At 41.2% G+C, this 25071-nt stretch overlaps 1 protein-coding gene across 1 annotated transcript in view; it reads left to right on the top strand.

Annotated features, from left to right (window-relative positions):
• The first annotated feature begins 5999 nt into the window (after window positions 1-5999).
• The window catches only part of LOC115048747 (transmembrane protein 132C), a 223232-nt gene continuing 204160 nt past the window's right edge, over window positions 6000-25071 (top strand). Inside the window, exon 1 of the mRNA XM_029510471.1 lies at window positions 6000-6151. Within this exon, the coding sequence (XP_029366331.1) occupies window positions 6148-6151 (4 nt within the window). The 5' untranslated portion in view covers window positions 6000-6147. The remainder of the gene's footprint in view (window positions 6152-25071) is intronic.

Below are 25071 nucleotides of genomic sequence, written 5' to 3'. Positions count from 1 at the left end.
TTTTTTTTTTTTTTTTAAATACTTTGAGAAGTGAGAGCAAGGGTTACCCTACAGAGGAAATCCCATTTCCACAGGGGGGGGTGGGGGTGGGGGTGCAAAGCATAAACCTTTGGCACGCAGATGCACCCAATGCACACGTTTCCTTTTAGTGCTGTCTCTCGGTGTGTGTGGGTTCTTACACACCTACACATGCCTTCTCTTTCATCCTTCACCTGCAGAAGACATACACAAACTTTCTGTTCCTCTAGCAACCAAATACATTCAGTAAGGCACTGGGGATCTTGTAAATTAAGTTTTGAAATCATTATTGAAAGTCGAAATGTGGCAGCAATATTAATCTGCTTTATATAACACATAGCCGTCTCAGTGTGGGAAGATCCTCACCTCCGCACCCCAAACGGGCCGCTGGATCGATTGCATCTCCATCTAAGATATTAAAGAGCCCTGCAGAACATTGTCTGGGAGGGTTTTTGCTGTCTTGATCAGGCCCTCCTGGGAACCGGGATATCTTCATGGACCTCTGAAATCTTGGATAACGCTAATAAGTGCGCTGCTGACTTCAACTTATTAAAGTCCGAACAAATAGTCTACTAACAGCAGCCGTGGGATTGATTCAGTGCCAGTTTTCACGAGATGGCAGCATTGTCACTATTGGCAGACCAACCTCACTGATGAGGACTGAGTCTGGGTAAAGGCTAAGCAGAATTATTGAATTCGCCAGGATTATGAAGCGAAGCCTACTAACAAAAGGAAAGCAAAGACAAAATACAATGCACCTAATTATTTAACACACTACCTCTCAATGAGATCAATAGCACAAGTAAAAGCCTTTGATGTGATAAACATTCATGGTCACGGCGTGGTTAACAAAAATACAGGATTCATCTACTCAGGGCCGGAGCTTCAGGGTAAATCAAAGAAAAAGCCAAATGTCATGCCATTTGGTTGCGAACTCATTGGCCCAGATACAAGAGTTTGAAGCGGTTATTTCCTTCAGTTCAGGTTTAATTCCCTCCATGACCGTGCAGACCATGTCCATGGACCATAGCAGCACTGTCTAATGCCATTTTGGCAAACATGTGCCTGTCATTACTGTATTTTGCTTTTAATCAGGTACCAGACTAAAAGCTATGCCTCGCACCCAATCATATGAAAGAGACATTTTAAAAACGCATCATTTTTCATTTGGGAAGTTCCAAAGCAGCACAGTCTGCGAATACATAAGTAGTGAAATTTCACCACACATAAATGGCTCGTAGGAAGAAAAGTGTTTCCTGCAGTGGACAACAACAGTTTTCCTGCGTCACCTATGGACATATAATGAGATTTATCAAATAATTCATCCATGTCTTTAACAAACTTCGTAATTTCTCATCTCAGAAAATAGTATTAAATGTCTTGACTCAAATCCAAAACTTTAATTATTCTGTAGTACCTTGTCCGCTTGTTGGCTTCAGCATAAAAACTTAGATATTTCCAGACAAGATTTAGGTATATTATATTTCTGCATGTTTGCCATACTGTTGTTATGTTATTCACGCTGTAGCAGCAGAATCAAAACATGTAACCTGCTTTCAAAGTAATGTCCAACATTCGGAAAAGTCTAGTCTTGAAAGGTGTATCCAGTCTAATGCGTCATGTTTGTCTCTCTCCTGTCTCTGTGTGTGTCTCTCCCACAGTCTGCTGTATCTCCCCCTCCTTTCCTCGACAGCCTGCTGTGAATTTACCCTTAACCTCCCCTCTTTAGGATTATATTGAAGGCCATCCACCAAACCAGGCAGGGGAACAACTTTAATTGGCGCAGAAATAGCCAAGGAGACTAGGCTGGATCTGGAGGGGTAAGAAATGGAGGAAGAGGGCCAGGAAGAGCGTGAAGGGAAGGTTTAAGGTTTAGTCAGGACTTTAATGTTTAACACTGATGTTCCCTTGCCTGCAGAACAGAAAGAGCTCCGTCCATCTTGCTTGCTCTGTCGTCTTGTGACATTAAATATGTAATATTATTATATTGGGATACAGCTCTACATTACTAAAATAGTAGTGTCTTACCAAACAAGGTCACCTAATACACCGGTGTTGCTCTGACTGGTTTAAATGATTTTGAAGAGGGAGCAGCTTTTCTGTCAGAAATGCAGCAGGAAGAAAATATGCTTTATGTCGGGTTTTGTTGCGTCACATTGCTTTAGTAAAGATGCCAAAGGTACACATAAAATGATGATGGCTGACATGAAAAACAGATATTTGTTTTTCCGATTGAATCATCCTCTTTTTATAATGTGTGCATAGTTTCATGTAAAATTATGAAGCAGTCAGAACAAGCAAATATAAAAATGATGAAACACATGGAAAGCTATATAGAAATTGAAAAACTGCCACAAGTAGTATGTTTGAGATAGTGAAACTTTTATCATATCATGCTCGTTATTTAGAGGAAAAGTAATTCCAGCATGCCGAACCGCAGCTTCCAATCGCCATATATCTGAGCTAATGCAAGTTTGTTGCTGTGAATCTCTGCAGGGAAGAGACTAAATGGAGAGTGAGCGGTTCACTGACAAACTTGAACCAGGTTGGACACCATGTCTCCTCTTGCACGCTTGCATATGTCCAGCCACATACATGCGAACAGTCTGACGATGTTTTTGCTTTGTTTAGAGCACGTGGAGTTTAACTGTTAAGCTGCATTGTTCAAACAACAGCAGAACCTTCTATGACTAAGCGCATCTGCATCAGGTATTAAATGTATGTAAAAAATATATATCTATATAAAAATATATATTTCCGTAAAAGGTCAAGCACAGGCTATATTGTGAGGCCCTTAGAAAAAAGAAACTCAATACTCCAAGTTCTCCAAATTTACTACACTAAGAAGGACTACGTACGTACACACACACACACACACACACACACACACACACACACAATAAAAAAATGTCCTGTCCCAGGAGTGTATGTTTCCTGTTGAGAGGGATTACGCAAAGCGGTAACCATGCCTCCATATGAATCATCCTCACTCTCTCTCCCTCACTCAGACACATACACACAAACAATATCTTTCACTGAATATTCATGGCAAGCTGTTGCACTCCTGGTCTGGGTCCAAGTGTGTGTGTGTGTATGTCTGGGTCCAAGTGTGTGTCTAACATTAATTAATAAACAAGCGGGTAAGCCTTTATCCCCCTAAATCTCTCCCCTTTACCGCATTATTTGTCATTAGTTCCCCTCTGAATGTGTGCTCATGCTCACGCAATAAGGATGAAAGATTGTGTTTTTATAAAAGTGAAATACAAAGAAATGACAAACCAGCAAAACACAAGCTCTTTCATACACACACACGCCCTGACAGGTGAACTATCATTACCTAAAGCTTATTCTAACGTGAACCCTAAAACCAAAATATTTAAAATTTTTACATCAAGTATTTTTTTCTCCACAAAGTTGTTGCATCACACACACACACACACACACACACTATGTAGCTGATTCTCTGTAAGCACAGATACTATATCGACTAACAGACAGAAGTGGCAGATTGGGAAAGAAAGTGTATGATGTTTGTTTGTAATTCTATATGATGTCAATCTCTGAATGTGTGCGTTTGTGTCTCCGGTTGGTTTCCAGTGGCAGCTTGCCTGCCGCAGCTGTGACGGTTTAACGGCTCTTACCGGAGGATTAGCGCCTCTGTCAGGGCTAGGCTAGTGGCCTTGTCAGCAGCAGAAATGTCGCAACAGCAGGCACATGACAGAATGGTCTGTCTTACTCCGGTAAATATTCACCAAATAAGTGAAGCAAATAGTAAAGATGGGCAAGTTACTGTGTGTTCAAATAAAGTTCAAATAAAGTTTGAAATTCTTTTGTCAAAGTCAACATTCACCTTGATTAGACAATTTTAGCCGTTTTGGCAGAAAGTTTAGTGTTATTTTCTGGAGGCTGATTAACTATTTATTCATTCATCTTCTGCTTCTTGTGGGAGCCGATCCCAGCTCACACTGGGTGAGGGCGGAGTCACCCTGGACAGGTCACCAGTCCATCACAGGTCCAACACACAGAGACAGACAGAGACCAACAACCACTCACACTCAGACCTAAAGACAATTTAGAGTCACCAGTTAACCCAAACATGATGTCTTTTAATGGTGGGAGGAAACCCACACAAGCAGGGGGAGAATACGCTCCTGGCCCAGGAATCAAACCGACGACCTTCTTGTTGGGCGGGACACAGCACTAACCACTGTGTCACCATGCTTTCCAATAACTAGGGACAGTTCATTTTATTTTGATGAGCTCTTACATGGCCACACTTCACAAAATTAAAGTTGGCCCATTGTGGTAAGAACAATGAAAATGAATATGTAAATCTATCACCAGATAACACTAACACAGTTCAGTTCAGGAATAAGAGATCCTGAACCAGTACTGATGACACACCGGGTGATTTTTTTCTCTTTCAGTATCTGCGTCTACTAGAACTGAGCACATGGAGTAAATGTTGTCATCCCTTATGACATAAACCATCATAATCTATCATGAATATTCATGTCCACATAAGCCAGGAAAATAGTCCTCAGATCACTAAAATGTTCATAACAGTGATATATGTTTAGTCCAAATTCTGAATCCACATTTGTCTCAGTGAGAGAGATGGACAGACACATAGAGAGAGTGTTTTGACTCTTTTGTGTCACTGAGGATAAAATGGCAGATGGTAGTCAATGCTGAGACCCAGACATGCTTTATACACACACACCAGAAACAGCAATTTTATTTAAAAATGGATGAAAGAGGCATTCACTTTCCAGTCAAGCCTAAATTATGGCCCCCGAGTACCCTGAGGCAACTGCTCCATCATTATGTTTATCAAATTTGTGGTAATCAAACAAATTATTCTTACAGAAACAGAATAAATGAAATCACATTTCTTCAGAATTACTATTTTGTCTCATGGTTGAACTTGGTTATGACCTCTGCTCTCATATCTGGCAACTTCAGTTTGAAAAACGCACCGCAAGCTCACTTTGGCATCAACACTCAAAGATGTCAAAGGAGCGAGATATTTTTCCTCAGTTTTTCATCGACTCAATAAATTAATCATCATTTAATCAAAGTAGTTCAATTACCAAAGTATCCTTGAGTTATTATTAAATAAATAAATAAATAAATCATTGCGAACCAAATAAGCAAATAAACAACAAAACCTGAACAGAACATCTGGTGCCTGGCACCTTGTTTTCTGCCGCTGCCTGACAAGGCGTGACCAGACGCCATGGTAACAACAGACACAGACACCTCGTTAGGCCCTCGTTAAGCTCATTAAGGCCTTGCTCGTTATGTTTGATGCTAATGAGGCTGCTTGGAGGTGACTGAGCCATAGAGGGACGTATGAATGTGTGGATGCCAATGTGGCCTTGGAAGGAGAGAGAAGGGGAGTACGGAAACGAATAAGATCAAATTTTCTGTGACCCTTTAAGTTCATTTTGAGTTATTTAATGTCTAACTGCAGCATGGCAATATAGTGGCTAGTAGAACTGCGGCCATTGATTATTTTTGTAATCAGTTAAGCTGTTAATTATTTTCTTCGATCGGGTTAAACAATTATTTGAATAGAGGAAAAAAACTGTAAAAATGTGAAAAAGACATGCCTTAAAATGACAAACAATTCATCCTTTATTGAAGAACCAGCTTAAACAACAACCACAAAAAGTGTAGGAGGAAAAGTATATGTAAATATATTTCTAAAGTAGTAATGCAGATCGGTCGCGTGAACTGGTGACTAAATTGTCTGTAGGTGTGAGTGGTTGTTGGTCTCTGTCTGTCTCTGAGATGTCCAGGGTGACCCCGCCCTCGCCCAGCGTGAGCTGGGATTGGCTCCAGCGCCCCCCATGATGCGGAAATGGTAGAAGTTGAAGTCTTCCTGTTGTGATCCTCAGCAGAGCTCCGCCCAGCTGTAACCTGAGCAGGTCTAATCAGCCTGAACTGACAACACCTGGTGAGCAGGTGAGCAGGTTGTTGGCAGCTTTCAGTCAAACATGAAAATGAGAATCACATTTTCTAATGTAAATGACATCAAATATTTTCACAGCTATGAACATTCATCTTAACTGTTTGGCTTCCAACCTGTGGTGGAATATACATTTAGAGTGACACAAGCCTGCAATGGGTGAGTCCTAACTGGTTCTTCTGCTTGAGCTTTGCTGTGCTATGGTTGATGCTTACTGTGAAACTCTTTGTTATTGCATGGTTAAATGACATCAGCCCTGATGTTGCTCTGGGTGCGTTTGCCTCATAGTGTTGGCAGTAGACAAACCTTTCATGATTGTTGTTCATTGTTGGTTGTTGTCAATGTACTTCGGGAAATGTTCAGTTTTTCTTGACATTTCATTGCTAATACAGGTTTTGTTGTGTACCGGTCTGAAGATGATCCACATTGTGTAACTGGCCAAAAAGCAATGCACTTATTATTAAGTGTACATGCAAAGCCCTCCTTTTTGAGCTTTTGTTATTTTTGTGAATATTATCAGTCTCTTTGTGGAAACCAATGCATCTGCTGGACAAGTGAAGTGTTGCAATAGTCGCATTAACAAAATCTCCGGCCTCTCTCACATTCTAGCCTGCGGACACAGTTTACTGGCACACACAATGGAGAACATCCATTAGTAATGTTATTTATGCCGTTTTCCTTTTCCGGAGAGCTGGTGAAGGTCTGCCACCATAAAGTGATGCTTTTAGCTTGGTATGAGGAAACATGTGCTCTCCAGGCTTTTGTCATGAGACTTGGGTTTAAGTCTAACACTCACTCTTTGAACAATAATGCTTTTCACACATTAAATTGTGGAATTTAGGGAAGAAATGTAGAGCCAGTGAAACAAAATATAACCTTTGCATTCCTATTAAAATTGTACATCCGGGATTACTCATAGCAAGCTCATCTATTCGGGGCATGTCCCCTTTAAGGCTTTTTGGTATCTATATTTTTCTACGTATTCTAAAGTGTAGGCTAGTTGCCTTGATTTCCTCTCAGGCTCCTTTTCCAGAGCAGGCAACAGAACTGAGACTAGCTTAATGGTTTTTATTGAACCTTTACATATTTAAAACATCAACATTGAAAATAAAAAAAAATAAAAAAAAATCACATTTGAATCATTTCTGCACAAACTCTCTGGATCGTTTATGAGAAGAGAAGGTTTGCTGAGATTGACAGTCACACTTTAACAAAGCTTCTTGTCACTGTTGTTGAGCAGTTCTTAAATATATCAGATATGTCTTTTGTGGCTCACACTTGGTTACACTTAACATTGCTGAATGTGTGTGTCTGGTGTAATTTTCATCATAGCCTCCACATGATGCAAACACCCACCCATGACAGGTTAACATAAGTTATCATCTGTTTGTCTGTCTTCATTATGCTATCATTACATTGCCATTTAGTCAGAAACTATTCAAAGAAAAATACTCTAAAAGCCAAGAAGTTATATCCATACAAAAGTTTAACCTATTGTATATTTGACCCGGTTTCTTGATAAAACAGCTTGAACTTAAAGCTTAATTTTCTTATTGACTGTGTTGAATATCAGTGTGTGTTCAGCATGCATGCCTTCTTGTAGTTTGAGAGCTCTGTACGTTCACCTGTTAAATCAGCTGATGTTGGCAAGATGCAGAGATGAAACCAAAGTAGAATCAGATAAGACGAGGTAAATATGAACAAAAGTAAGTGGGGATGATTTAAGCAGGTGAGCGTTTTAGCAGACAGGATACTTCTTTCTGAACGGGACAAAAATTTGAATTTTGCATGGAATATTTTATAAGAGAAGGTCTGTGGGATCCAGTTGTCTTCCAGCATTTGCTTTTTCATTTGCTTTGTGTGTTTTTGAAAGGAAAGTGCATTCACAGAGCGCTGCCTCTGCAGCAGGTCCCTGTATGTGCCTCGTGATGTGTATGAATGTGATTCTCTGTCTGCCTGTGCCTCTCTGTATCACGGGCAAACTGTTGTCATTGGTGCTTGGTACTGTTTTTTTGTTTTTTTTTTCCCTTGTGTGTGTGTGTGTGTGTGTGTGTGTGTGTGTGTGCGCTCGCCTGTGTGTGGGTGAAGCTGAACAAATAAAGCTAGTTTCCCTTTTGATTGTGTTCACAGTGTCAAGCACTCAGTCTGTAATTAGCACACAGACAGCCATCTGTCCAAACAAGCAACTCAAAGCAACTCCTGTCCTTTTCACTCTCACTGCTATCACAGCATCCATCCACTGCTAACTCAGTTATTTGCTCTCTCTTCTCTCCATCTGTCTGTATGCCTCTGTCTTTATGTCTATGCACTTCCATCTCACTCTGTCTCCTTGTCCTTCTACCTTTTGTTTGCCACCAGCACAGTGTTACCCTTTCGGGCAATCGCCACAGTCCTGTCTTGCCTTTAACGATGCTGACCCTACCGTACTTCAGTTGCATCGAAGTCACTGTGTTAGCCTTTAAACTGGAATTGCCAGGTTGTATTTTATCTTCTCACTAAATTAGTAATGGAAGCAGTGAAACGGTGCTCTCTTAGTCAGTGGATAGTGACTGTGTGGACGTTGAGGTGATGGCTGGGCCTGCAGCAAGTTTGACGAGGACACAGAGATACCAAATATCAAATGAAAATGTGAAAACACTGTTTTAAGATCAAAAAGGAACTTGGTGAAAATAGCGATCGTGAGTGAAATACAGCTATCATAGCAAACAGTACCGTAATATTACGAGGTCAGCGTATTCACAACTTGCTTCTGCCCCTGATGAATGACGGCATTGATTATTGCCGTCATTCATGGGGGTCAGAGCAGTGATGTTTTGGTGCTGTAACTGTAAGATAGTTAAATACTGAGATATACCAGCTACTAGCAGTGCCATTGAGTGCCAGTATTTGTCGACTGCCAGAACACAAGCCCATGCGCAATGTCACTTGTGTGTGTAACTTATTATTGAACAATATACGCTGAGCTGCCTGGACTTTACTTTTTTTTTCTATTTACATTTTTACCGTTTATTGTTACTCACTCATGCAAAGTGTCCTTATGCCCTCTGTCTTTCTCATTGTGGTAACATGAAGGATTTTAAGGCTGTTGTGATTAAGGACGACTTGTGACTTAATATTGGAATGGGGGTTGTAGAAGATGAGCAAATACTGCAGCACTCTAGCTCAAAGCAACTCAGAATACCTAACTCTTTAAAGAGCATTTACTTTTGGAATGAGCCTTAACAGGGAATTTAAGTCAAAACCAGTAATTAAAGATTTAAATTACTTGAGAGGAACTAGATACAAGGAGAAACTCATTTCCCTACAATCTTCCTCACCATCATACTCCAATGACTTCAATTTAGAAAATAACCATTTCACGTTCATTCAAAAAGTCTTTTCCATTTTTCGAGGCTTTTCAATTACACAGTAAATTATCATTCTGTGATTGCTGCAACAATTTAAGACATTTGTCAGTGTAGACACAGTAATGCTGTGGAAAGTATAACTTGATCGTGTAAAACGAGCGATGAATCACTGCAAACAGGAAGCAAAAATGTATTAGAATAACACTGTTGTTTCAGCTGCTAATTGCAGCCTTTGGTTCCTGTCTCACACACACAGGAACACAAAAACACACTTTGACGCACACACACTTTCACTGGGGAAATGATCCAATATGACAATATCCTTAATTCAGAGTGTTCAGGCCAAATTGTCTTAACTGAGTGTGTGTGTTAGTGTGTTACTGCACTCCCGTGGGAGACAATCACAGTGAAATGAGTGTAATTAAGTTGCCAGTCGCGGTGGGTTTCTGTCGAGAATTAATACTTACTGGCTGTGTGTGTGTGTGTGTGCGCGTGCACGCCCGTGTGCCTAAAATTGATATTAGCACCTTCCTGATGAGTAAACCTCCCACCCCCTCTCAGGTGGGAAACATTGAGCCCTCCAGGGTAATCTGCCTGGCAAATTGGATGTTTGAGTTGGTATCGCACGTATATGTTTCTTAAAACACGAAAGTGAAAGAGATCCAGCACAATGTGGACATCTGTGATTTGTTGAAACAAGTCATGTCTGTTTCCGAGTTGTTCTCTATATTTATGCCACAACCCCTTTTCAAATGCATGAGTCCAGTTCTTTGAAGCTTTTTAATTAGGTTTGTAGATGTGCGTTTATGAATAACAAACAGTCAGAGCAACCTGTCATCATTTAGAATTATTCAAAATTATTTGTATTGTTGGTGTTTTACAGAAAAAAACTACATCCTCTTTGCTTTTCTTTCATCACATCGAATGGACAGATCTATTATTTATGTATTCAATGTTCACAATGTGAACTCTCAATCAGAATTGCTCTGATTCAGATGTGCAGTGGCCTCACAGCTGAAGTATGTCTTGCCAGCTCCAAATTTTGTTATAAAATTGGAAAAACATCAGTTTTAGACCATTTGAAAATTAAAACAAGGGCATGACTGATTGCTGCTCCACTTATTTAGTGCTAACAAACAAGCATCAAACTCAAAGCTGGCCACCAGCGTGATTGGATGTTGACATGGTGAAATGTAATGCTGCTGTTATGCCAAAGGTGCCAAAATTCACTGTCACATTGAAGTTAAATGTCGCAACATTACTTTCACATAGAATAGTGGCATCACCTGGTGTTGATACTTTTGATTTTGTTGTTAAGTTACCAAAATCCAATGTCTTCCAAATGTCTTATGTGAAGTTGATATTGACATGAATTAGTAAAAATCAGTACCTGCAAACGTCATCACCATGCCAGCCAGCCAATGTTGGGTTGTGAGTTGACACAATTTTCAGTCAACCACAACATCTTTCCAAAGTTTGTCGTCAGAGCTGAACATTTTTCTCAAAACTCACACTCAAGTTTGAAGGAATATTTGTACTAAAAGTTTTCAGATTCAGTCTTGTTACTCAACGATAACGCAGTTGATTGTGGTATTTTCTTGGATAAAATCAAGCAAAGAGGAAAACTACTACAACTCTGCACATTTCAAGGCTGATAATAGGAATAACAGACAAAATTGAAACAAATGAAATATTTATTGCAGCTAGTTGTATTTGTTGAATCAGATTATTGCAGAATTATGTGCAGATGAGAAGGATTGAAAGTGAATCTGGAATGGAAAGTGGTGTTAGGAGTTTTTCATTTAACCAGTAAACAAATTTAGGAAGGACATACAATGAGAAAGCTCTCAATATCCCTCCTTCTGTCAGTGTCAGTATGCCTTTGAAGTCTGTGAGCAGATATATTATGTGGTGGAAACAGACAGTGTTTGTCTGTGTATCGGATGGGATGAAGAATGGCGAAGTAATCATCGGGAGCCTCATCTACAGTCTATGGAGCTGAATCTCTCCAACAATGGCCCTTCATTGAAGTACACAGCTATCCAGACACACACTCGTGTAAATAGTCAGACGGACAGACAGACTGAAATCAAACACCCTCAGGGTTTATAGTGAATATCAACATTTGTTTACAACAGGGCCCATGAGGATTTCTTAAGACTTTAAGCAAAGAAATATCTGTAAAACGATATCATGAATCTGGAGGGATTGTTCATTGAAGTGTTGAAATGCTGCTTGCAGTGGTGCGCTGCTCTGCTTCTCTGTGGTGCTGTCAAATTCTGACAAGAAGACTAAGAAGAAAGCACAGTGCATTTTAACTGAACTGACATTCAAGTCAGAGGGGTGGTCTGGTGGTTTGAGACCTGCTTTCTAAAAGGTTGGGGCTGTGGTGTCAAGTAGTGTGATAAGTCAACTCAATAACCCCTCATTAGATACTTTTAATGTCTTACAAACCCATTAGGCTTTTTTTCAAGCACTGAGTAGGTCAGAACAAAGTAAACTTCGTTGACACCATCATTGTTTGAGGTTCTGAAAATGACAATTAAAACATTAATTTAGCAAACAACTATTTCCCATGTCAGGATTTGCGGAATAATGGCATCCTGAGTTAGAAGTAACCACAGACACTCTGGGTGTCGTGCAGCTTGTGCGATTCCTTCCTTGTTGAACTTGATTGAGAACTGTTTTTTCTTAGTTGGTCTGTTTTTTACGTGTAGCCAACCACAGTAGGAATGATATTGTCAGGTAGATTATTGGTTACACGTGGGACATGGATGGTAGTCATCTGTTTTGAAAATATCAATTCAGAGATGTTCCAATTCATCCATTCATCTCATGTCACCCAGCCAACTGCATTGCCTGATGTCCTTTTTCACAGGATGATGGTATCATTTTAAAAAGCATGTATGAAAACTAAAAGGTACATAAACTGCATTTTGAAGGGCGAATTATCGTGGAAAAATGAATGTTTTGTTTGTTTGTTTTTTTTTAACACAGGTCAAAAATTGATTCTTTTTAAAATAAATTACCCTTTAGTGACTTTCTCAGGCATTGATTCAAGTAATTTAAATCATACACATTAACATTACGGGTGGGAATCTTACTATCTCACAATTTGATTTGATTCAGATTTTTCGATTCAAAATCGATTTTCGATTCAAAATTATTTGATTTCATAATGATTTCTGCTTCAATCCATAGGTGTGCAAAGGATCCTCAATCTATTCCAGTCTGCTTAGCAAGACAGAATGACAAATGCAGACATTAAAGTGTCTTTGTCACATTTAAAAAGGAACGTATCTGTCGGGAAAATTTTCTGAGGGATTCACTAATGATGCACTCCTCCCACCAGTGAAGTGGCCGTCTGAGTGCTAAGTCAAACAAGAGTCACACACTAAGCTTAACACAGAGAGGTTGACTATCATGTGGTTCAATGGAAATGTCAGTAATCGGCAGAAAACCAGAGCATGGGGATAGAAATTAAAAGGTTTAGTGGATTGAAGTTGTGGAACTTATGTTTCATTGTTTTATTGTTATGTTTTTGCTTAAATGTCAGGAAGAATTAAAGTTTTCAGTTGTAACTGAATATAGTCTATTTTATTACTTAAAACACTGTCTCAGGGTTAAATTTGCATAAAATGCTAAAAATTGAATTCTCAAAAATTTTAAACTGGGGAAAAAACGAATATGTGAAAAATTTAAACAGAATTTGGGAAACAATAAAACAGGTTTTTTTGGAACTCTAGGTAAAAACCAAAATGTCCATATCTTTGCCTGAATTGCTCTTTCCTCCATTATTGCAGTTTCCTCCTTGTTTTGGTCCAGGACCGGCTCCATGGTGAGGTCAGGATGTCCTGCATATAAATTGGAGGCAAACAGCCTATGGATTTATTTTATTTTTATTTTTATTTATTTATTTTTTAATCAATTTTGGGACATTTTGAATCGATTCTGAATCGTAGTAAATGAGATTTGCGATTATTATATGAATCCTTTTTTTTTTTTTTTTTTTTTTTTGGCACTAACCCTAATTAACATGGCTACTGCACTCATTTCTCCACTGGATTAAACTTCCAGGTCACTCAAAGACAGAAGGCATCTGATTCAAAGTGCTTTTCTGCCCTGGCTTGAAAGCCCTGCAATGAAATCTGGACTGTAGACTCCCAAATGCTGCCAGAGGCTGAACATCCACCTGTTGTACTGCAGCACCCTGCACATCGTTATTTGTTTTGTGGAGGGATGTGCTTTAATGGCATATCTTTCATTGGTACAAACTTCAAATCCTCCCATCATAACTTGAAACTGAGACCAATTTCTCCAATAGTGTAAATGCAAGCCAAAAATATAGGCCCATCTATTGTTTAGATTAATTATGTGTATGTCGTTGTGCTTGTGTTTGTGCTTAAATTATTATTTTGGTGACTTTCCTGTGCCACTGGATCATCTTCAGACCTTGGTATACAAATCTTGGTCAAAGCTGGTCTCACTTTTTTACAGAAAATAAATCCATCTCTCACTCCAGCTCTGTCCCACTGTCCCCCTCCTACCATGTCCTCCCTCCTCCTCAGTCCCACCTTTTGATCTTCCTCTTCCCCTTCCAAGCCTCCTCTCCATTGCTTCTTGATCCGGCTCCCTTCCTCTGGCCCATTCCTGCATCTGACTCTCCCACACAGTAATTGATAGCACTCGGTGCTGTTATTTCATCCAAAGGGCCCTGTAAACAAAATTGTCTCTGACAGAACCAATATGGAAATCTCAAGCAGGGGGGTTGTGAGTTATGGCCGTGTGTGTGTGTGTGTGTGTGTGTGTGTGTGTGTGTGTGTGTGTTAGTGTGTGTGTTAGTGTGTTAGTGTGTGTGTGTGCTTTTGTGTGTGTGTGTGAGATTGTGTGTGTGAGAGATTGTGGGGTTTGAGAGGTTTGTGGATATGTTCACATGTGAGTGCATACTGAATGGGGGTTCTCGCTTCTGCATAATAAACTCTAGTGCAGCTAGTCATTAAGTTCTGTGTGTGTGTGTGTGTGATGGGTAAGGGTCAAGGCCAAATTGACATCAAATGGTCAAATTAGCCCCACTTGTCTCCATTGATTTACGGAGGCCAAGTAAATTGCATCTGTAGCAGAGGAGGGGCTAGATGTTGCTCTGTAATTGATCTCAGGCTGCTCTTGGTGTGTGTTCAGGGTGACAAAGGCTGTACAGGAGAGACTCCAGAGGCCAAGTTGTCCTCATGGCTTTCTCATGTTCATCTAACCTTTTTGGATCAAATGGTTGCTGGGTACTTATGAAAACATTCAAGTCTTTATTGGTCTTTTAACCTGATCTTCAGTCACTCATAAAAAATTTAGATCAAGACAAGTATACAGAATGCAGATGGTAAATGTGCTTCTTAAGACCTGGGTTGTGAATTTCATAAAAGCAGCTGCAAGTACTTTTGATAGGTTTTGAAATATTCAGTGCACATCAACAAATATCAGTTCAGATGAAAATTACAATTCTACTAGACTGTTACAGTTTCCCCCACTCTTGTTGATGAAAGACTAACTGCCAGCAACACTGCAGATGTGAAGAGGCAGTGATATCCAGGAAGTAAGAATCACATGAAAGCAGGTGTGCTTTTTTTTTTTTTTTCTTCTCGGCTTTGCCTTTAAAAATATATGAATAGGGAAAACTGAACATTTGCTCACCATACTAACTGAAGTACACACATTATTTTTGTGCACCACAATGAGCTCAGCTGCTGTGCAGGTTATTGCATCAGACAATCAAATGTATGTAAATCGGAACAATTGGATTGACTGATTTCAGATACTTTGTCACTATTTAGTTCTAAAAATGCAAGGAAATACATACACTAATAGGAAACCCCTATACTTCAAAATGGTGGCAAAACATGGTGCAAAAATATGTTAATGTTCTGTCCTGTGAATTTAATGACCACAAGCCTTGAGAACTTTGTCTAAATGAAAAAAATCTTTTTTAGTGATGCTGGTAAGCCAGCTAAGATTCAGTGCTCCTGTTTGTTTTCATATCTGAATCTGAGGCAGTCTGAGATGACAGAGGGAGCAAAGCGCTCACCCAGCTATGTGTGCTCATCTGTGATATCTTTAGTAGCGTACATTTGTGTGTTTCAGTTTATGTATGAGATCTTTTCCCCAATTTCAAATTGAAGATGGGCAGTGCATAATGCAACACTGACTTATTGATTCCCTAACACACACACACACACACACACACACTTACCCTGCCTGACACTGGTCTTGCAGTGCATTAATGTGGCAAGAGAAACCAGTTGGGATGAGACAGACAGACAAACAGACAGACATCTCCTGTCGGCGACTCAATGCTCTGTGACAGCATGTGCGATAGCAACACGAGCGAACGCGTGCACGTGTGCACTCTCCATAAAAGACATGCATCGCAGTGGGCCACGGTTTACAGAAAGGCTCAAGCTGTTCCAAAAAATCTCCACACAGACTTCCCACCTCACAGTCTGCCTGGCCATAAGCTATCAGACATGATCAACACACATGAGCTCACAGACACACACATATACCCCCGCACACGACTTCACACTCTGAGGCCGAGCAGTTCTCTACAGCAGCTTTAATTAGACTCTAATGTATTCAGTTTGCTTCACTGAGCAAAGAGATGACTATTATGAGAGGGAGAAAAGAGAGACAGAGCGATTGTCATTGTTGGTCATTTTCCCCCAGCCTTGGATTGGAGTGTCTGAAATAACAAACTGTTGACAGAATTTCTACAAGAGACATTTCACCCGAGAGAAAGACATAGAAGGGGGGAGCAGCACAAAAAGTTCCTTGTTTACTTGGACTCAAAAAGGCTTACAAAAGGTGAGGAAAATATTTTGTATTATTATAATTAATATTTACTAGACACATCCCTGCAATTAATGCACTCAGTACGCTGTCATCAAGGTCCGTGCTCAGCTGACACTACTGACACCACAAAGCTGTTAAACGACCAATATTTCTATAAGGTGGCAGTTTGAGGCCGATCTGAGACACTTCACTTCTGACACGGGGTCAAACGAGCCCTCACAATAAGTTGTTTCTCGGGACCTTTATTTTGAAATTCCTCGAAACCACACTGAATGCGTTTTATGACGTGTTTCCGTTCGCCGGTGAGTCGGAGCAGCATTCAGAACTTCTTCCAAAGCGGCAGGTCCAGCTGCTGGACCGGTCCGGGATTGGATCCCGACAGCAAAGAGTCCCTGTGAGCTGGCTTTCATTAGCTAACATTAGTGGCTAGTTTTGCTGCCATCTGATGCAACGCCAAAGCGATCTAGTTAGCTAGCTAACCCGCTAGCTAACCCGCTAGCTTTGGCGCCGAAAGACAACAAACATGATTAAGAGCTTTTCTATTTTTCAGTGCCACGATTAGTCTGTTTCCAAAATGTAAATGAACAGTAAAGTTTGGGTTTTTCTGTGGACCATTGTATTTAATGTACACAAGATGATGGCTGCTTAGCGAGCAATTAACTTTTCTACATCTTCGGTTGTTTTCAGCTCTCGTGGTTCGAACAACGTGTAAAATAGCAGGAAATGAGAAAAGATAATTGGGTAGGAGAGAAGGACCACCACTGGCAAACCACTCAGGTTTGGGATGCTCCACTTTCAAGAAGTCTCCTCCAAAGTTATGGTGACCTTGGTATCCACATTAAGGTGGTTCAAAACATTTATTAATCAATTATTGCATCGTGATATGAATGACAGCAGAAACCAAATTACTCATTGTAGCATTGTTGAAGCTGTCAAAAATAATTTGATTGATTAGGTTTGGACTGACTGATGTGTAAAATTAGCATTAACACTTAGCGTGTAACATGTACACATAGCTGATTGTTTAAGGGCCATTGTGTTGGTTTGAATTAGACTCGTACTTGTGCTGCCTTGTTAACATTGAACCAAACCAAGCTGAAAGACTTTGAATCAGCTCTGTGGCAACCTCTGCTCCTTTGTCCACAAGTGCTTATACACATCAGGTTGTGTTAAGATGTCTTGTGTCCACTGAGATGGCACTTTGTAAACTCAATATGTTAGAATAAAACCATTTTAATTACGGTTTCCCTAACCCTGACAGCTGGGAAACTTCACTTGGACATGGCCTTTGTTCAGCAATACCGTGAAATTGAAAATGTGATACTCCTTGGGCCAGACCTTTCACAGTACACATTGCAGAACTTGGATTACTACACAATGTGTGTAAGATTAAGTTTTGACTAAGCCTCGGTCTGTCAGGGGAAGTTCTGCTCTCCGAGGAGGCAGTGGTCTAACAGATGAGACCTTGAGTGAATACAAAAAACTATGATTGTGAACGAGAAGCAAAATTTTCTTAAAAAGAATCTGCCTTTTCAAAAATGCTTATTAGAAAAGACTTAGAAAATTTACTGAACTTTGTTTCTAGAAAGGTTTGTAAACTGCTGGCATCTAGGTTGGAAGTGTTCACATTGAGATCGGAGTTTGTTAAACGTCAGCAGATCTACATCTTTAATTCCAGCTGGAAAGTGATGAGTGTGATGTGATTCTTAATCTTTATTACAAGATGAACCTGTGTGCCGAGATCTAGAAAGTTAGGGAAAGGAATGTTCCTCAACTTTAAGATGAGCCTGAAGAAGAGAAAATTGGCTATAGCAGTACACGTTGACAAAGGAGGTCTGTGCTTCACCACAGCAAGAGTGATATGAAGTACTGTCTTTAAAAGATGAATTTTCATCCTGTGACAGATGTAGAGTGACTGCAGTGCAAAGGGCAGCTCACCGTTGAAATTTGATTGGGAGAAAAGTGAGACGAGTGAAGTGACGACCACCATCACCTCAAGGTGGCCACAACATAGCAGTAGAATGACAGTGATGGACGAGGACTTGTGATGTGTCTCCAATTGCCTGAAATGTCCGTCTAACTCAATTTAAGGTGAACAGTAAGAAGTTGTTTTCGTTTTCTGAGTTGGTCCATTGTGCTTTTTTCTTTTTTTTTTTTTCATGAGGTCCATCAGTGCCACTAAATATTCATGGCTGAAACAATCTCGATTGTCGATTCATCCATATGAATGAATTTCAAGTAAGGAGGGCAATTATAAGCACCAACATTTTGCTTTTTGATTTTAGGAATCTGTGTTTCTGTTTCTCCTGAGATGTGAGATGATCAAGATGTGCTTATGATTGTTTAAATGAGACCTTTGGTTTCTCACTTCTTTCCATATTTACTACATTTAATGGGTGTTATATGTAGCACTGCATTTCCTCTCTCAGGTTTCATTCCGGAGCTGTACTAACAGGTTGGTGATCCAATTAGAAGCAAGATACCAGGCTGCACTTCTGATTCCCTGGTTGAATACTGATATGGCAAATATGAGGTAAACCCTATAGGGATTCATAGTCTAGGTGAGGTGTGCTTGATTAATGGGCTGACAGCAGTGGCTGCCTTGTTGTGACATCACAAAGTCACAAGTTCTGACGGTCAGTTTGAATGCTCAGTTTCCAAATATAGGCTGTTTGCATTTCTCTCTTGACCAAGCACTTCAATAGTATTAGGATGCTACCTAGAACTGCTTCATGATCAAATGACATGGAAGTGTCATGTTCACAATATTCTGAAAGGTTTTCTTCTTGTGAACCCTGAAGATTAAACCTCAACAAGATTTTAAACAGACCTTTAAATGAGAGCATACTTTCTTCTTTTTTTTTTTCTTTTTTTTTTAATAGAAATGGAGACAAAGTGCAGCAAGTCCACCAAGCATCCCATAAAAAAGTGGGACTTCTATAATTAAGGAAAGGAGTTGCATGGGACTCAGCCTGACTAAAATGCAGAAGTAGAGCGGGTCAGTGTCTGTGGTCAGCCTGGCAGTGAAGCATCAGAGCATATTCCTCTCCATTTATCACCTAGCAGCCATTACAGGTGGTATTAGTGGAGTTACACTTGACAATGACAATGCAATCTTTGTGATGAATGCCTTCCTTTTTGTAATATAATGAATATTTGCTGCCTCCAGGCTCCCTATAATAGTGACAAGTGAAACAATAGTTTGATATCAAATTACCAAATGAATTCATATCTTGCGTAAACAGGTTTATTGTTAACAACAAAGACAGATGTATGCAAGGGTGGGGTTGGTGGGGGGTTCATGGGATAAAAAAACGTGTATAAACATAATGTCAAGATGAGGTAGCCACCAACATTGCCAGTAGATTTTACTTTTTATTTTTACTTTTTATTACTCATCCTTTTGAAAGGCACGTTGGTTTTTTTTTTTTTTTTTTTTTAAACTTCTCTCCAGATACAGAGAATTATCTGCAATTCTTTTCAGTCTGAGATTTCTGCCCAACAGCCAGGGAAGCCTCATTGGTATACAGACACTGTATTTGTACAAATATTGCTTTTTTTTTTTTTTTTTTTTTTTTTTTTAACTGCATGCTCGCTAAACTAATGCCTTGCTTCGGCTGCAGCCCCTAGGGGGAAACAGTTAAAAACAGATCTTGCAAGCTTAAGTCACAGGGAGAGCTGCAGCTGGCTGAAGGAATAGTCACTGAGTGGAAATTAGAATAATATTTTAAAATCCACTGATTTGGTTCTGCTCCATAACGTGGACGGATGGTAGCTGCCTGAGACTTTATAGAAGTAGACGGTTTGTGACCGGGAGGCCAGAAAAATGAGTTTGGAGAGAGTCATTGCGCAACGAAACAGGACAAGTGGAAAAAGCATCCAGGCTCAGCCAAGCTCACATGGTGGAGTCACAGCGAAAAGAGAGAAGTGACAGAGGAATAATGTGGAACACATCAAAGAGGAATGCACCAAGACGAGGAGCGTCCTCACTGGCATATATACTCCTAATTAAAGGCACATGGAGGGTTGGTGAATAGAAAGCGTTTCCTGTCTCCTTGTGACACTAGGGGGGGCTGTCGCTCCTTCTTAGCCTCTGTGGGAGACAGACAGATGGGGAAGAACAGGGAGTGTCGCCCCCTCCGTCTCCGGAAATCCTCCCATCCCTCTGCCGACGGACTGATTTGCAATTCAATAAGTCACAATGTCATCTCTTTAGCTTTTACACATTTAGCTGACAAAGGGAACCAGACACGCTGCCTTATGAAATATAGTCCCGGTCCTATAGAAGACCTTAATCTCTCTCTCTCTCTCTCTCTCTCTCTCTCTCTCTCTCTCTCTCTCTCTCTCTCTCTCTCTCTCACACACACACACTCACTCCTGTCCCATCAATAGAAAAGGAGTGAGTTTTATTACAAGGTGCCCGATGTACCACATTTTGTAGTTGCACAAGCGCCTCCGTGTGCACGCACGCGCCAACATGACGCGCTCGCGCGAAGTTGTCTATCGATTACATTGAGAACAGGTGTAGCGCGTCTTCATATGAATAATGCAGAGATGCTTCGGGAAGATAAACAACACTTGGATTGTCGCACACAGACCACTAGGCTGCTTCTGATGAAACATCTCCCTTTAAACTTTACAAACTTTTCATCTGCGTCCTAAAACCTGGTCTATAGATTTTTAGTTTAAAACCCCATTGTTGCTTTGATGCGATGATGCTGGTTTCATGTAGATACTTTAACTTTTTTATTTGAGATTATCTCCACATTTGCTGTGGCTGCGGAAATCTCCAGCTGAAAAAAAAAGTGATATTAAATAAATTCCTTTAAGAGGAATCTTAAATTATGAAAGGCGTACACAAAGGGCAAATAATTTTCCCAAACCCTCCATTGGTTGCCTAACTGTCACTCTAATTCCCAAAATCCCGCCCCCCCCCCCCCCCCCCCCCCCCCCCACCCCCCCATCCCCACAGCCTCCTCTGCCGGCTGGTTGAAGCGTCAGACCTCCTTCTGTCCTCTCCTCCCTCCATCCCGCGGACGAGTGTATTCAGCCTCTCAAGTTGAGCCCAGACTCGCACACACAGCCTGCGCAGTGAGAGGAGGATACTGTGAGGACAGACGGGGAGGAAGGAAAAGGGGGAGCGGACGGAGCTGCTGCTGGGCGAGCGGAATTTGGATTTTATTTAATACACGAGCCTTCAGTCACCGAGTTCTCTGCTTTTTAAACAGCCTATGAAGTGGACCTTTTAATTCGTTTGGGGAGTTCTTGGTCCACTCTACACTTTCTTTGTATTTATTTTTTTTTTACTTTGGAAGAGAGAAAAGTGTGAAAGTGAGAGAAAGAAGAGACAGAGGTTTTTTTTCACAGCTGCATCCGTCCAGTTTGGATAAATAAAGCAGAGGAGCGGAGGAAAAAGTCACCGAAGGGGAAACCGAGTCATTCTGCAGTTCTGCTTCGAAGAAGAGACGCCGCAGACTTTACTTTTCCTTTTTTATTTTTTATTTGTATTTTTTTTGAGAGGAGGGGTAGCCAGCACCGGAATCGTCCATCTGGGGGTTTGTTCTTCATTGCGGACTCCAGGAGGATCTATAGTTTACTCCAAACCTCATCTGCCGCGTGTCTTATAGGTCAGCCACAGTGGGAGCGCAGTTCGGTCAAAATGGGACTATTGATGGCACGGTAGTGATCTATCTGGGGAAAGAAGAGATCAAATATTGAAAGATCCCCCCCTTTGTCCATTTTGTCAATAGTCCCGGAGCTTCTTTAAAAAAAAAAAAAAAACCAACAGGAGGGATGGAGACGGTGTGGGGAAGGAGAGGCGCGTCGTTGGGATGTCGCCTCTGGAAGACGGTGCTTCTTCTTTTCCTTTGGAAAGGTAGGGAGTGCAAACGGCGGCGAAAACTTGCTGTCAGGTTGAAATTATTATTTTATGAAAGAACAATGGGGAATAGCAATCTCACTGTGGGCATTTCTTTTATCTCCGAGACGTGTCAAACTTTTGTATTTCTTCCAAAGACCCCATTTAACATTGGAATATTGTATTATTTTTATTGCTGTGTTCACTTGGCTTATCTTTGGCGCGTTGGTGTGCGCTTTTTAGGGGATCATGATAGGAACTGGCCTTCAACAGATGACAAGGACGCCAAAACAAAATTGTGTGCCGATCTCTCCTTGCAATTAGGTAAACAGCAAAGTGTGTGAAACTGCAGGGAGTTGCGTCCGACAGTTTCAGGTAGAGGAGGTTAATGTGCCCCGGTGACCACAGGATGGAGCTTAAGTGTGCCAACAATTAAAGCTGCTCAGGAAATTTCAAGGCAGCAAGTTTCATTTTTTTAAGCCGATCGATCGATTCACCTTGACACCTCCTGTATCCATCCATGTGCCTGTAATAATAAGTAATCGACCGAAGCTCAAATGACAGGTGCGTACTGAGGTGCCACCCGAGCGTAGTTTGGAGGCCGACCCGTCCGTGGGAGGTCCACGGAAATACACATACATGTGACCATGGTGTTTTTGATCCGAGAGAAAAGGCAGTTTTTCCTTGGAATCGGATTTACAGCCGTGTGCCCCCTCTAGTAAGTCATCTGGGGGATTTTTCTGAAAATGACATGAGCTCTTGAACTAAGAGAAAATCAAAGCAAAATTACTAGTTTTCCCCTCATCCATATTCAAATTGACTCAGCCATGGATGAACGAAAACTAAAGTCAGTAACCTTACTGGTTTGAAATGGAGGTAAAATATTTTCAGTCCTTCGTCAGACACCAAATTGCAGTAATCACAGAGAGAGAGGAGAGAGGAGAGGTCAGGATTTGTATGCCCGTCTAAAAGAGGCATCGACTTCATCAAAGAACTCTTTAAAGGGTTTTATGAATCTGACTTGCGGTCGGTAGCTTATAAAAACACTCAAAAGCGCACTTAAGTCGGTTTACAAGCTGCAGGGAAGCTGCATTACAATATTCTTCTTCACGCTGAGGTGACGTTTGCGCAGATGGCGATTCGCTGTCTCCATCAACAACACTGAAACATGGTGTAGATGGTGAAGCCGCCACCCACCGCCTCCCGGAGGAAGAGGGAGGATGAGGAGGGCTGACAGATATTTTGGGTTCAGAGCGTTCCGCATGAGGTTGACGCCTCCGTTTCCCCGACACAAAAGGACGGTCCCTCAGCATTAGTGTCACATTCCCGTGAATGCCGTCCGCGTCCGTGCGCGCACTCGTGTGTATTTTAATCAGCCCGGATCACTCACAGCCAGCCGAGCAGCCAACAGTCGCGACGTTGTGCGCCCCGGAGCTCGGTGGTCTCGGCCTTGGCCGCGGCGCACGGCGCACCGACGAGAGACCAGAGCGGGAGCGACGCGCCGGGAAGCAGCTGTGCCCGGCAAAACGGCTGAGTAACCAAAAGATGAAGGCAACCAAGCAGTTCCCCTGCTCCTCCCCTCCTGTCGCCTTCCTCTTCGCTTCGTATGGGATGGAATACAGAATTACCCCGTTTGCCCAGGGACTGTCTGCACCGTTTGTCAGACGGGGCATAGTGCCCTTTGACTGCTGCTTAGCTGCTCCCTGAGCAGTCAGGAAAGCCAGGAGTACCTTTTGCAGCTCTCCTCTCCTCCCTCCCCCTGTGTCACACACAAACATAGGGGAAGGTCTATTCCAACTTGGCTATGGTTAAACAGTTTATATTGTGCACTGGGGGGCTCTGGCTCTAATGGAGTAATGGCCACCTTAGGCTGTTTACAAAAGCAATACTCCAACCTTTCTCTCTCACCCTTTACTTGTCCATGACTTGCTTGCGCCCATTTTTGCATTTTTAGTAGATTTCTTCATCTCTCAAGCTCAGTCACCTGGATTTATAGGTTTGTGTATGCTTCTGTCCCATGCTGTAGCTGTCATCTGCTATACTTCACAATTTCCCACCCACTTATCTGACTGCAGTTCGAAAAACAGTCTTCAATGCATGGTGTCCAAAAGGTTTTGGGGTTTTTTTGTTTTTTGTTTTTTTTTTTTTGGTAGTTACCTATATATCATGCATAAATGAAAGAAGTTATTTGTTTTATTTCCCCTCTGGTCTCTATCTGTACTGTTGGTGCATTATTTCAATTATGTCTGATTTCAATGTAATTACATCACTGTGTTATTTCGTCATCCAGGTCTTCTGCAGGTTGTCACTGTTGCTTTGTTGAAAAGCTGAGCATCAGAGAGATTCCTGTTCAGAGGCAAGCCCTTAGTTCGGTCTTGAAGGTTCAGAGACTGAGTAGTCACCGGGGGGCCATGAGTGGGCAGCAGGAGGTCTGATGTGGGTGGGCTTCTGGGGAATCCCCCATACTCAATAATGAAGTTAATGTAAAAAAGAAAAACATCACCCAGTTCGGGGCTGATAAAATGTAGCTACAAGAGTTGATATTTAAACACCACCAATTTAAACGAACAGGCTCTTACTGCACTTTCAGTGAACAACACTCAACTGATGTATATTTTTCTTTGACTCACTCTTGTGGATGTGCGAGTTTCCTGTATGTGTGACTGCAACATGCATGTTCATATTTCCTCAAAGTAGATTGCGTATGATTGAGTATGTAAACAAACATAATGCTCAAATTAAAAATTTTAAAACTAGCACATCAGGAAATCTCACCTGTCTGCCTAAGAGTTTCACATTGTAAATCTGAATAGATGCTGGTCAAAAACACACTGTATTAATTTGCCTCTGTGTTTTTGATTTGACTTTTACAAATGACAAAATACTGCTGTTCTGCAACAGGCATTTGGTGTATGACTGCCCTGGAAAAAGCGTGTGTGTGCGCCGTCCTCTGCCTGTGTTCTCGAGCATGCTTGGCACTAACCGGTAGCAGAATGTCAAGACTGTGCACCATTACTCATGCAATGCAGAACATTAAT

Source organism: Echeneis naucrates, chromosome 9 (assembly GCF_900963305.1).
Source record: "Echeneis naucrates chromosome 9, fEcheNa1.1, whole genome shotgun sequence".
NCBI classification, from domain to species: Eukaryota; Metazoa; Chordata; class Actinopteri; order Carangiformes; family Echeneidae; genus Echeneis; species Echeneis naucrates.
Note: the sequence above shows the minus strand (reverse complement) of the source record. Positions and strands in the feature narration are given on the sequence as shown.